Here is a 14,602-nt window from a genome sequence, read left to right as displayed (position 1 = left end):
ATGATTTTTTTTTTTAATGCATGACATGTCATCATATGATGACTTAAGAGCAAAGTTGCGACGGCTTTGCTTTTTCTACCCCACGCTTGCGTACAACGGATGGTGCATGAATGATTGTGCTAATGGAAAGCCTTTAAGTCACTTGGTTACAGGATTAGCAGCAACTTGAAGAGACCTTCGTGGTTTTATCCATATTCTTTTTCCCAAGATAGAATCCGGTGGTTGGTAGGCTTCATGCAAAAAAAAGAGGCTGCTCGTGCTCTTAGTTTATACTAGCCAGCGTTAGCTGTAACCATGATGCTTCCACTAATCACTTCAGGGAAGAAAAGAAGATTCGTTGATACATACTTAAAAGACAAAACCATAGAAAGTGCATTATGATTTGTGATATCCATCATATCGACGGACCGACCCTGATTAATTTTCTTTGGAAGGTCTATTTTTCGGTTCGAAGATTGGCTAATTGAGCTACTTATAAGTCCTGGCTCACGAGTTCCATGAAAATTGTTTCGTCAAAAGTTTGATAACATGCTATAAAGATCTAATAAAAGGTAGAGAAGATTTTCTTAGTCAAGTTGCAGATGATTAACCTAATCAGCAAACTTCTCCGCGTCATCTTCAGATGAGGAGACTGACTTGTGAGGCTTTTGAGAAGCTATTATATATTAACTCAAGCTTTTTCTTCCCCACTATATTCCACCCAATAGTCTTCTAATAGTTTATATCATCAGAATTTCTTTGGCAGACGAAAATGTATAAGAATTGCTTTATAACTCGATTTTATCTGGAAAAATAACCCTCAATAAACAAGTAAAGTGAGGCCCTTAAGGCCGAACAAAACAATAACTTACTTTTACCCCTGCAACCAACTCGACTTTAAGGAAAGGAAAACCTAAGAACAAGAAAATACCTAGTTGGTGGACTTATTCATCATAAAGTAGTTGCACCAAGCAGATCGTCCGCCGTGCTTAATCGAATTGATTAACCTTTCACTGGTAATGAAAGGCAAGCGCTTGTGCTTAATAAAATTTATCACGTTCGTCTCTCAATCAATTAGGTATTCGATGAAGAAAAAGAGTTCCGTGTAATCGATTCATCGACGAAGAAAAGCCCAACTCCTCGATCAAAGCTATCCCTTGATAGTCCTATTCCTAATGGGAGCTAATCAGCTAATGAAAACTCATATCTATCTCCCGTCTAATCTTGGCGCCTCGATTTTTGCAAGCTCACCTATTCCTTCCTCCCTTGTTCCCATCAATGGGTCAATCCCATGCCCCCCAACTACGACTAGTGGTGGCTATCGAGCTGAAAATTTTGAGGGTAACAATCATGGAAGCCTCTTTTTTTTTCTTTTGTACCACAAATTTAAATGTGCATTAAAAAGTGGTAGAACCTTTTGGAAAGATTTTCCTTCCACAAACACGTGCCGTTCATGGTCGAAGAGAAATACCAACTATGGTGGTGTCCCTCATCGTCATGTCGGTCTTCATCATAACATGTATAAAATCAAACAATGATACAACTTGGTTTTATACAACTACCATAGGTACATCAAATTGCCTTTTTTTTAATTAAAAAAAAGCTTCTTTTCCTTTCATTTTTTTTTCTCTATAGAGTGCGATACCTTTTGGCTTAGCTCGAGCTAGTTCTCATTGTATCACTAAAGTACATCTTAGTATAAGGTATTAAAAAAACCTTGGACTTATTATCTCAACTGATAAAACAGGTAAAATCCAAGATATCAGTTGATACGATTCACATCAATAAATATTTTTGAGCTATTTTTGCTTCATTTAATAAGCTTTTAACCAATAAGCGACTTCCACATCAATACTTATGGTCCCCCAAATTTCTCAACTTACTATCTTATCCGATATATATCGAGATAACGACTCATCATGGTCCCCTTCACCAAGATAATTGATGCATCGAGACTTAAAAATCTTGGTTATACCCTTCTACTTTAAACGTATGGTCATGGTTCAAGTTTTGAAAAGTGTTCCCTCACAGCCTTGCCCCAAGTAATTATAGTACCAAGAAGCCATCTCCCGGTAATTATATAACGAAAGGGATCCCTTAGATGGGCCTCCCTCCTATTCCCTTTTTTTAAATAATAATTAAAAAAACTGAATAAAGATATCAAGTTGGCCCTTGAGATTCTCCTGAATGAAACTTAAGCCACCATGGCCGTCATTAGCATAGAACTGTATCAGTTTATCACTCATCAAATTATATTGTCTAGACATTCGAATAACTTCTATAAGATTTTAGAGGCACCAAAAGATGTCACAAGATCCAAGCCATGCGACGTTTGGACCCTTCGTTCAAGGTTCGGACCACATTCCAGCTCGAATTTTAGAAATTTGAGCCGAAGTTTTTTAATCAGGAAGTTTATTGGCCTACATCTGCAAGATCCATTTGGACCAACTCCCCTCGTGACAAATTCTGTTGCTGGAAATTGGACCCGGGAGTGACCGCGGACTGAGGAGGAGAAGCTCCAGCAAGTGCTGCGGCGGCGGACGTCTTTCTCCAGAGGACCTGCAAGAAGCCGGTGGCCGGGGGTTCCGGCGCCGACCCTCCGATGCTTAAGTCAGAGGAGGATTTGCTTGTGGAGAAAAGTAATAAAGAGAGTGAGTACCCCGAAAACTCTGGAGGAGGGAGAAGAAGAAGCCCCCCCACCTCCAGATCTTCCCCCCTTTTTATAGGAGGGGGTATAGGGATTACCTGTGACTGGACGTATCCATGCAAATTAATGAGTTACCGTAGTGATTGGACGTGATCGTGCGAATTAATGAGTTACCGTATACGGCCCGAGATTTTGGGCTGGCTAGCGACCCGTTGAGATCGTGTGCATTTAAACGTTGACATTCGTTGAGGCGGAGAACGCGGGATTTGACCCCGGATGAGGAGGAGGAGGACTTGATTTTCGGTGGAATGGGGAGGCCTGCTTCTCTCTTTGACTGGGTCTTCCTTGGCCTTGAGGTCGGTCGGGCCTAACTTAGCTGAGATCGAGGTTGTGAGCTCTGAGGTTATTGGTGTTGGGATCGAGTATTTTGAGGTCGGACGCTCTGAGATTGGGCGCCTTGAGGTTGGGCGTGCCTCGAGGTCGGGCGCGCCTTGAGGTCGGACGAGTATGCTCGCTGTCATCACGTTCGTCATCAAGTGCCGACAATTTATCCACGTGCTTTGAGCGATCCATTTTTCCTCCAACAAAACCATATCTCACTAAACAATCCAATTTGCTATTCCTGTTATATATTCAAGTTTGCCTAAATCATATGCATCCCCTGAAGCTTTCATCTGCCAAAAAATGAAATCTCAAGACTCCCCATAAGATATATCAGGCGAAACAATATATATAATTAACAGTAAGCAGTGTTGTAGCTTAGCTGAAACTTAGATACTACCCAGGTAGTACCATCATGATGCTATCCACCATGCATCGCGCTCATTTTGAATTGAGATGACTACGATCAGTGACACAAGCCTTTACAAATTAGAAGCTGGTAACTATTAATTGATTTTCTAAATTTTCAGAGACATGCCTAAACAATTGATACAACGCCGTGTCCAATTGCAGCATTTACATAGAGGTAACATTATCAAACCATGACCATGCTATCTAGGTAGCGTGCAACCAGATCTTCTCCAGGGAGAAATTATATACTACACGGGGCACACCATGTGACCGTGCAATCACAGCTGCAAAAAAGTGCACCGAGATGAAATCTTGATGAATGAAGCCCATAGGAACGAGCGGCCATGATTGGCGGCATGCACGGCCTTGTGGTGCATGCAGTGGGATATAACTTCTCCTCCTCCAGGTATCTCTCTATGACAATTCTTTATCATTTACATGAAATGATACATGATGCCCCTACTGTATTTCTCCCAAAAAAGAAAAAACTAAAGCCCCGTTTAAAAGAGCTTTTGAAGGGTCAAAAAACACTTTCTGCCCCTCCAAAAGTACTTTTAAATGAAATAGAAATATTTCGTAAAAATTTTGGAAAGCTGTTTTATCTTTCTCAAAAAGCTAAAAATAGCTTTTTGAAAAAAAGCTCCATTTTGGAGCTTTTCGAAAAGGCACTTTTAGGCCCCGTCGGGAAGCTATTTTTTGACCAAAATACCCTTGATAAAATATAACAATTACACAAAATGTCTCTTTATAATTTTGAAAATCTGCAGAAAGGTAAAAAATTAATTTACACTAATAATTATAATATTTTATACTTTTATTATTGTATTATACTATAAATATAATATTATACTACATTATATCATAACATTAATATCTTATGTTAAATAATTTAATATTACATTATATTATGAGAAATTAATTTATACTAATAATTACAATATTTTATACCTTTGTTGTTGTATTATACTATAAATATAATATTATATTACATTATATCATAATACATTGATATGTTATGTTAAATAATTTAATATTATATTAAATTATTATGCTATAGTATACAATAGTATATTACTATATTATAATAATATTATATTACATTATACTAATATTATACTATATCATATATTTATGTATTAATATATATTATATTTTATTATGCTCTGTTGTATAATACTATGCAATGTCTTTTATGGTCATTTTATCATACCAAAAGTACTTTTTCATTTTGTTTACCAAACAAATGTTAAAGTGCCACAGTACTTTAGAAATGTAATTACCAAACAATAAATAGCTTTTTATAAAAGCTCTACTTCCAAAAGCTCTACGACCAACAGCTTCCCCAAACGGAGCCTAAGTCCCTAACGTCTTCTTTGCAGCAATACATTTTAGATATGAGACCTGGATCTAAATGCCTTCCATGACAACGTCCCAAGGAAATCTGGAAACAAACTATGAATAGTAATGAAAGGCCAGCAGGAAATGACATGGATACACAAACGTACAGCAAGATTATGCAAGATGCACTAGAATTTGCAGCATATACAAAGATTACTACATAACTTTCAGCGTATATCTGACATGACTGTAAAATGCCTGGACTTTGGTTGTTACTGTTTCAGTCACCATGTTTTATAGTGGCACCAACCATTGAATTGATCAAATGCTGGAAAGGCTAACCTGGAGAGCATCCCTCAGAATTTCTCTTGGTTTTCTTGAATGTCGCCATGGATATCACATTTTCGCCATCCTAGTTGTTTGATCGTTCAGCCCCCTGCTCCATCCAGTCCCATTAAAAAGCCTGGAACATTTCTTTGTAGTTTCAAATGTAAGCAAATTAATTTATCTGGAGCAACAGCGACAAGAAATATTAATATCTAAACACATCCTTCACAAATGGAAACCACAAACAAAGGTGGTGATTAGGTAGGTTAGCACCAGCATGGACTGGCTATCTTGAGCTGCAACAGAATATCATATGTTTACCTGAACTTTATTAGATCAATGATATATATACAGGAGTTGCTAATGAATAATCTTTTTTATTACAATCAACCAGACCACTTATATGTTGATTATAGCTGCTCACGTTATTTTTCCTGTCTTTTGAGGCCAGGTCCGAGGTTTGGCAAAAATCGATGAAGTAAAAACTAATTTTGCCACTCCCGTTACCAAAGGAGACTGTACAAGAATTTTAAGGCAAAAGATAATCTTCTGCAATGGCCACATATAAAACAAGAGAAAATACAGGATGTGCCAAGTGTTATCGCTTTTCTGATTTAGGAAAAAGAAAAAGATGCAAAATGCTGCGTATGCACTTTGATTCATAGAAAGCACACTTGCAATGTTATAAGCAGCTTCACCAAACAACATGTGAGAATCTGAAAAGAATGAACTTGAATACATGCTGCCCTCCAACCATAAACAAGCTGCCAGACATGCAAAGCTTTGGAACTTGCCCTTAGATCTTGTTAATGGAGCTTAGCATTGGAGGACATAAATATATCGGCAATAATGTGGAAGATTACAGATAAGCTGAAACAAGGTCTACAAAAAGTAGATCCAATGCCACATGCACCTTTGTTACCTACAAGAACTTAGTTTTACAGTTTCAAGTCTTCAAAAGAGACGATAAACAAATTGACATACCAACCGTAATTTGAGGGAATATCAATCATAGGAAAAACAAAAAGAAAAATCTAGACTGAAGATAATATGAGCAGTTGACACAATAAATATTGGCAGGAGGAAGCTAACAAAGACACAAGAATGTCCCGTATTAGCATTATCAAGATTTATACTTCAACTATAGAAAAATGTATTCAAGGGACAAAGTCAGCAAACACTCAATTGCTGGGCACTTTTTAATTAAAGTAACACTTGGTGATGTCCTTTGGCATTGTATAGCACCAGATAGTCCCAGCTTGACAGGATACGAGGATCTCCTCATAGAAATAATGGTAATAAAGGTGATATTTTTAATTATCTGATCTTATTTATCTTTGCCACTTTATATTTATATCCACTGGTGAATGTGCCATCCAATGACTGGTCTACGGTCAAAATAAACAACATGTAACTTTTCTAATGATTAGGTCTTCTGCTTTGTAGGCAAAACACATGGCTAAGGGTTCCTCAACTCTAATCCCAAAAGTCAATAGGTGTCTATAAAGAGGTAATGGGCCAACATAAAAATTCAATAATAAATGTTTTTGAGACATGCGGGAGCAGTGCTATTTGAATTGTCTAAAGAACAAATTACAACAAAATCTTTGCTCGCTGTGATATTAGTGCCTACTCTAATGCATAGAATATTTTGAAATAACTGGCCTTTGTTTGTATAAACAAAATTGCAACTATAAGATTTTCCTAATTGTCAATAAAAATCAAGTAAAGATGGAGAGAAAAAATTGGAGAAAAAGCAAGGAAAGAGAAGAGAGCATGCCTCTATTTACAGAGTGAAGCAAGAATGCGCCGAGGAGGATCAAATGATCGCCGTGAGTGCAACACAGCCAAGTTATCCAACAGAAGGATGTCTCCCTTCTTCCAAGGTATAGCAACAGATTCCTCTTCAAGGACTTTTAAACATTCGTCTATAATTTCAGCAGGCAAGGGTGTCCCATCTCCAAAAGTAACTGCTTTGACAGGATCATTGCGAGCATCCTTCCAACCAGTATAAGCAGCCACCATGCTATTAAACCATATTTTTCGCCCTCTAGTTTCATCAAGTTTGATGGCTGGTATTGGACCCATTATTGTTTTTACACCATCCTCCATCCATTCCAACTTCATCCCCAATTGAGCAGCCCTAATACATTTGGAAACTACAGTATCAAGTTCAAATCCCAATATCAGTGAGCATGATATCTTGAAGAACATATAATGTAGCCAGATGCACATGTAGGAAATCTGCCATCTGTACGACCACTTGAGAATTAAAAGGATACAGAAGGCATACAGATCTGTGATCCAGTAGAAGGGACATAATGCATGTGGAAAATATTTCAAAGACAATTTGCAATACCACTCAAACAAAATTTTCAGGATTTCAGCTTTGTGTGTGACTTTGATCTCTCAATTGAAGTCAAGGGAAGAGATTCAAAGAGCCAATCTGAGCTCATGGTTTATAGTTTCCTAGGTTTTGCTAATGTAATGCATATACGCCTTAATATTTGAGAGCATCAGAAGCATAATCTATTTCTGGAAATGATTTAAAAACTAGTCAGTTGATGTCAATATATTTTCATGAAACAAAGATTTTGTCAGTCGTCTCAACTTTCAACATGGTTGAAGTTTTACCCCCCCTTTTTTTTATGGAGTCAGCACACAGACTTGCCATGGAACAAGTTATGCAATGCATTTATATAAATTTAGTACACATGATTAAATGGGTTATGTAGGATTTCTCCTCCTAAGACCTATATGATACCAAGCAGGAATGAAGTGATAAAGATAACACTGTTGCTCTTTATCTTGTGCTGTTGTACTGGTAGGTAGCAACTAGTGGTTAGCATTCCTTGCCTGTGATACAAGAAATCTAAATGTCTGATTAAACTGAACTTATGCTTAGCCGGGCATGCTCAAATTGCAATATGTTATTTTGGGTTAATCAAGGATCCAATTTTTTCTCCTTTAACTTTGTTGCAAGCCAAAAAGAATCAAATTCATAAGACCAAAGGTCAAACATGACTTAAATCAAGGAACAATCCAATATTCAATGAGGTAAGCATAGCTTTTTAGTTATCTGTTGGTTTTCTTGGTTCTATCATGGTTGTATTAATGAGTTGCAGTTTATGCATATTATTGGAAGTGGTCATGTCTACTTGGCTAATGTTGCACAATATGCGCTTTATTTAGATTCAAAAACATGCTTTTCTTGCTACAAATTCTAGACAACCTTCACATACGCATACAGCAAAAACACAGGTTATTCCTGTGCACCATCAGTTTATGAGCCACCATAAATTTATGCACTTCCATGACTATCAGTTTATGCAATTCTAGACCACTAAATACAGATGATTCCATAATCGCTCATAAATATGTGCCACTATTGTTCTTTTCCGCAAAATCATACAGCATGCAAGTGGTAAATACAACTAAATCATTTTTTTGCAAGAACTAAAACTAAGTTATTAAACATTATGCAGCACCATATATACACTGAGAGATAGGGGCGGAACTATTAAATCAAACAAATGTAGCTCAAACCATATAAATTATCATCCATGATAATATGAATAAACCGCCGAAACTACCATATCTAAGCAATAAGAATAAATGGCAAGAAGGACGAACCTCTCCTCAGCAATGCTTTTGTCTTTGGTCAAGAACGTCGACTGCCATCCACGGCCGATTGGAGAAGAAGGGTCATCTCCCTCCCCCAATATTCTTGTGTACAGTAGACCATGCTTGTCCAATTTTTCCACAAATTCTGGGAATCTCATCTTCATCCTTTCATAAACATGGTGGCTCAACACTATAGGAGTCTCGCCACCGCTTCTTGGCTCCTCCTCGCAAAAGAAGAACAATTTCGACGGAAACTTGGGAACCTAATGGAATGAACTAACTATTCTATTATAAGTATATGGTTCTAACTTGTAATAACGCAGCAATTACAAGGATGGAAGCAATCGATGGGGATTGGAGGAACTAAACCTGGGCCATCTCGTGGTGGAAGGGGATGGGCTGGTCGGGAGGGGACTCGTTGGCGGTGAAGACCCGGCCGACGACGTTGGTCCGGGGGGCAGCGCCGCCGACGTAGGGCAGCTCTTCGTAGCCGAAGGCTTCCACGGTCCGGTCGAAGTCGGCGGCGGTCCGGACCGGGTAGCCCCGCAGGAGGAGCGTCCCGCTCGACCGGAGGAGCGCCTCCAGCCGGGGCTTGTGGCCCTTCACGGCCTCCATGAACTGGCGGAGGTCGAGCTCGACGGCCGGCTTTGGGGACAGGACAGCGGGAAAGAGAACCCCTCCAACGGTCTTCCGCTGCGGGATTGGGGTTTCCAGGAACAAATCTTCGGCTTCGGCCATTGGATTATGTTCTGCTCTTCTTTGGGGTGGGGGCAGGGGTGGTTTCTCGGGGTTCTGGACTTGAGCTTGGCCTGCGGGAGTTTCACGGCTCTGCTTTAGGGGCGACGGAAGGTTGTGGGTTATCCCGGATATGTTCTCATTCAGGACGAAACATCGCAATCATCGCGACCAGGCCTGCTCAAAAACCGGCAGGCCCACTCGGCCCGCCCGAGCAAAGCGCGCTTTGGACGGGCCTGAGCCTGATTTTTTAGTCCGGCGGGCTGGATGGCGCCAGAAATTTCATCGTTCTTCGAATGACCCGGGCTCAGCCTGAGCCCAATCCAAAGCCATTATTATTATTATTATTATTATTATTATTATTATTATTATTATTATTATTATTATTATATATATATATGATATTTTTTAAATATTTGTAGAGTTTTACAAAATTACATCTCTAACCTATAACCCTTAAATCTCCAATCATGTTACCTCCTCGCCTCATCACGTCATCGTCCGCTCCCCCTCTCGCTGCTGCCACGATCCAAAAAACATAAGGCCTAGTCCAACATCCGAAGCTATTGAGCTCGGGCCTAGGAAGTAAGCTTGAAACCTGAGCTAGATCGTTCTTGGGTTTGGCTAATTTTAATTATATATAGAGTGGAGCTCAACATGAACCTGGCTTAGTCCATCAAATAAGAAGGTCTAATCACAATCTAGTTCAATCAAACAAATCAACACATAGGGTTGTATCTTTCGTGCAAAAGAATGATTCACCTACTTTCATAATATCAACCATTGTATCTCACAATAGCTACTTTGAGATTTGTGGAAGCAGATAAAACAAAAGTCCAGGGTGCTTTAAGAGATGTGCGAGCGGCGATATAGTGGTTGATGTCATTTTTTCGTGCGAAAGATACAACCCGAACTCGGCACCTAAACTTAGGGATGGCAATCGGATCGAGTCGGATCGGACATAGGTTGGGTTGGATGTGGGTCAGATCAAAAATTGATCAACCTAAATCCGACCTATTTATTAAACGGTCAAAATTTCAAATATGAAGTCGACCTATTTTTTAAGCAGGCAACCCAACTCGACCATATAACCTATTTATTAAACAGGTCAGGTCAGGTTAAATAGATTAGATGGGTAACATGGGTTAAACAGATTTAAACTGGTTAAATATGTTAAGCAGGTCGAGTTAAATAGGTCAGAAGCAGACCAGCCCCACGACACCGCAAGACTCCCCGTTGAACCAACACCAATCCCCGACGACACCGCCGTTGAACCAACATCAATCCCCGACGATATGGTCGAGAAACTCATGGTGATAGGACAACACCACCGTTGAACCAACATCAATCCCCGACGATATGGAGCTGATAAGATACGGCACCACGTGTGCCTTGACCACTTGGAAAGGCCGCCCGAACATTGCTGATAAGAGCATTCTGCTCGGCTCATTAAATAGTATGGCGGTGGACTTGACATCGATATTGATCCACCAGATGATCAGGTGGTCTACCTTAGGCGACTGGACCCTATTTGCTTCCTGGTAGGGCTAAAAATGGACTCATATTGGCCCAAAGCCTATCGAGCCGGGCCGACTTCATGTTGGGCTATGGGCTATGTCTAAAAAAATTTCAAACCGGATTTGAGCTTAATTATAGCACTCATTTATTTTTCAAGCCGGGCTTGAATATATCATTGGCCCGACCCGAATCTGAGCTCGGATAAAGCCTGATACGGAACTTAATTTTAAGCCTGAACTCAGGCTGATTCGGTTCCAAAATAGGTCCATTCTCTTGAGGCTCAACCCGAATTTAGGTTCGGCCATTTAGCCTCAAAGTGGATTAGTTGGGCACTCTTCTCTTAGAAGAGTCCCAAACTCTCTGACTCCCGATTTCCCGCTCTCAAATCGAAGCCTAGGTTCTTTGTTCTCCACTTCTCCTTGTCCTTGATTTCTTGTCACTCCGCCTCCACGGCCACTCCAAAATCCAATCCGATAGTCCCTTATCGCCATTCGCCAGTCTTCAGTCGTCGATCTTTCTTGAAGCTTGTTCCTCATCGTTGTTCTGCAGCCGTTCAATTGTGAAGACGAGCCCAATATCGTCGGTTGACCACAATTCCATTTAGGACCCTAGGTATCGTGATCTCTCTCTCCACTCTCTTTCATCTTCGTTTTTACTATGATTGGCCTTGCCCGGCTACTTTTTTATTAAGCCAAACGTTGATGGTGCTGAAGCCCACCTCCATCACCAGCCCTGATATTCTTGTTGCTACTGATGGTGTCAATGCCCTGCCTTGGTGGGGTTGGCGGTGACGGATGTCGGAGGTTCAGCCAGGGCAAATATAGATTATTTGGGTTACAGTCAAATAGCTTAGGCAGAATAAGTCTGCATGTATTATTTGTGTAGGAAGTCTGTGAGCTCTTGTATCAAGTCCACTGTAAGGAGGAGAAGGGGAAAAAGGTAACCTCAGATGACTAGGAGGGGAAGGGAAACAACTATGTACGTCCATGATTTTGCATGCTAGCAATTTGACAGGGCATTTTGAGTGCAAGGTGGCATCTATTGAACACCAAGGACAGGAGCGGCCCAATATATTTGGAGGCCTAAGGCCGTTTTATCTTTGAGGCCTTCTCTGCAGTGGGCCGGCCTAAGGCGAACTCACAAAGGGGACCTTTTTTTTCCATTTTGTCTTTGAGACCTTTCCTGCAGTGGGCCTTCTTTCAGCCGGGGTCTTAAGTGACCGCCTCAATCGCCTAAGGGTTGGGCTGGCTCTGACCAAAGATGATTAAGTTGGTGTATTAGAAACCTTCTTGATGATAGAAAAATTATAGTAGCAACATATAGTTATAACCTGATAAGTGAATCATGAAATCTATGATGAGATGAAGAATTGTTTTTTTTTTTTAACTGCATTTTCCATGTATATGTTTGTGTTGTTTGTTCAAATTGTCATGAAAGAAATGTACACTTTCTTATATTGTTTCAGTTGCTGGATGGAAGAAATATCTGCGTGCATTATGCAAACAAGGGATTAAAGCTGCTTTTTCAAGATTTAGCAATTGTGAGAATATTTTTTAATGCCTTCCTCAGTTTAATTTGTTTACTTTATTATATTAATTCCATTTAAATCAATAGCTAAAACGAATATAGCTGGCCCAATTAGGTTCGGACCGGGCTCGAGTGTTCTACAATTTTGTGGGCCCAAGTTGGCTCGAAGATCAAAAAAAATGGGCCAAGTTTAGACAGAAGTATGGCCTGCCCGGCCCGGCCCATTTCCAGCCATACTTTTCCGTTGGGTAGAGGTATATTCCAAAAGAAAACGGATTGATTTTTTTTTTCTTTCAAATTGGTTTGAATAGAGAGGGGGGCAGCTACCTAGAAATAATAAAAAGACCGGAAAATAGCAATAGTATTGGATTAAAGAACTCGCAAGAGGAGTTTGGAACCTTCGGGGTAGAGAAATTGACAGATGACATGAATAGCCAGTTTCTTTAATGGGTTTACAACATAGTAGAATTATCCAAAATTGATGACATGCCTGCCAATCTTCTTGCACTATTCTATTGGGATTTGATTGCTACATGACAAATAGCAATAATTCTCTCTCTTAATATAAAGGATTTAAAAGTTATAGGAAAATTGAAACCACATTCGACCAAATACTTTTCTTTGCTAGAGATTCCAAGATGAAAAACATTTACCCGACAAGAAATATCCTTAAATTTCAAATCTTATAAAATGTGCATGATTATGTTGTGCACCAGATATGTGGGATATACCTGCTAACAATTAGTGCATTACAAAACACAAGCTCTACAAATACAAATGGTAGATTATATATTAAATGACTAAAACAAGAAATAATGATTTATATCAATGTTTTGGTAAAAATTAATGAAGGCGTGGCCAACCGTAGGTCTTCATCCATCATATATTTGAACATATGTTCATGTTTTAAGATTCTTGACCTAATTTTAGGTGCGAAGCAGATGACATCAATATACATGAAGTTTTTTTTTTTAAAAAAAAAAACAAACCAAATCTCCATCTATTCAACAAGGGCAAACTCTTGACCATCTCTGGTAGAAGCATAATTTTTTCTTTTCTAAAATTTCATCTACTATTTCTGTTATGCTGCTGCTAGGATCTGAGTTGAGATTGGTTACCACCAAGGTGTGCTAAAGTCTGTTGAGACCAAGGTATGCCAAGGTCAATTGATACTGAGGTACGATGAGGTTAGCCAAAACTGAGGAAGAAGGTAGGAGATTAACCTGCACAGAAGTTCACTTGTCGGAAGGTTTCTGACGGAGGACTCTTCGAAGCTTAAGTTAGTGGTGATCTAGAGCAATAGTAAGAAAGAAAGAGAGATTGAATACAGAGCAGTGTTCTAGAGAAAGCGAAAGTTTAAGAATTCTTATCCAAGGATCCCCTATCATCTCTATATATAAGATGAGAGCGGTGTACGTTACCTGATTCATTAAAAAATGTTGTAACTACACTATAATAGCTAATCGTATATTAATGGCAGGGTAACAACTTTCCATGTTTGACGTGCGCAATAATCGTGCTGAACATGTTTTTGCTGCTATATTGGTGTAATCATTGCTAAAACTGCTATTGCAGCTCATTCAATTATCTCTGGTGTTACTTATAGGCAGGACCAACTAGAATGGTAGGTCGGCCAGTACCAAAGTCATTCTCTTCTGTTATGATCGAGGTCAATAAGATCGAAACAACCTGAGATTAGGATAACCAATATTTTTTCCATTATATTCTATATCTAACTTATCTCTATCTTACTCTTTGCCTGTTTTCCTATTTGTAAGCCGATGTTGAGAGTTTCAAGTGTGGCCAAAATTTTCTGCTAGAATCAAGCAACTACAACTCCACAAATTAAGTATCCTATATTTTGTTACACATAGGGGTTGCTTTTTTAATTAACAAAATGTCTCAATTTTTTCCTGATGAGATCTTTTATATCATGACATGGCTCAATCATTATTTTTTTTCCATGAGGTAATATGAATTGATAAAGCACATCTGTTAGTGTCCTATTCCTACTCTCATTTCAAATCTCAATTATTTATTTCCATCAAGAGAAAGTGATCGTTTAATACTAAAGTAAGAGATTTTAACGATTCTCCGTTCCTTCTGAGCTCAGCG

The 14,602-nt window shown here is 39.2% G+C and overlaps 1 protein-coding gene across 5 annotated transcripts; it reads right to left on the bottom strand.

Annotated features, from left to right (window-relative positions):
• Nucleotides 1–4,858: 4,858 nt before the first annotated feature.
• Nucleotides 4,859–9,560, bottom strand: LOC103706814 (2-oxoglutarate (2OG) and Fe(II)-dependent oxygenase superfamily protein). Of its 5 annotated transcripts, none has more exons than XM_088722589.1 (4): nucleotides 9,077–9,560; nucleotides 8,717–8,970; nucleotides 6,864–7,226; nucleotides 4,859–5,264 (listed from the first exon to the last, which is right to left on the bottom strand). In XM_088722589.1, the coding sequence occupies exons 1-3, from the start codon at nucleotides 9,443–9,445 to the stop codon at nucleotides 6,866–6,868; spliced, it is 984 nt and encodes a 327-aa protein (XP_088578715.1). In that variant the 5' UTR covers nucleotides 9,446–9,560; the 3' UTR covers nucleotides 4,859–5,264; nucleotides 6,864–6,865. The 5 variants fall into 5 exon arrangements, with proteins under 5 accessions (XP_088578715.1, XP_088578714.1, XP_008789286.1 ...); XM_088722588.1 differs by having other exon boundaries at nucleotides 4,859–5,230; XM_008791064.4 differs by having other exon boundaries at nucleotides 4,859–5,219.
• Nucleotides 9,561–14,602: the final 5,042 nt, after the last annotated feature.

The sequence above is a fragment of the Phoenix dactylifera genome, chromosome 5 (genome assembly GCF_051530095.1).
Source record: "Phoenix dactylifera cultivar Ajwa chromosome 5, Ajwa_hap1_PhDact_Kaust_v1.1, whole genome shotgun sequence".
Taxonomy (NCBI): domain Eukaryota; kingdom Viridiplantae; phylum Streptophyta; class Magnoliopsida; order Arecales; family Arecaceae; genus Phoenix; species Phoenix dactylifera.
Note: the sequence above shows the minus strand (reverse complement) of the source record. Positions and strands in the feature narration are given on the sequence as shown.

Coding starts and splice junctions, on each gene's coding strand:
- LOC103706814 (XM_088722589.1), bottom strand. CDS start 9,445: ATGGCCGAAGCCGAAGATTTGTTCCTGGAAACCCCAATCCCGCAGCGG. Junction 8,971..9,076: donor TCCACCACGAGATGGCCCAG/GTTTAGTTCCTC, acceptor TCATTCCATTAG/GTTCCCAAGTTTCCGTCGAA. Junction 7,227..8,716: donor AAAAGCATTGCTGAGGAGAG/GTTCGTCCTTCT, acceptor CAAATGTATTAG/GGCTGCTCAATTGGGGATGA.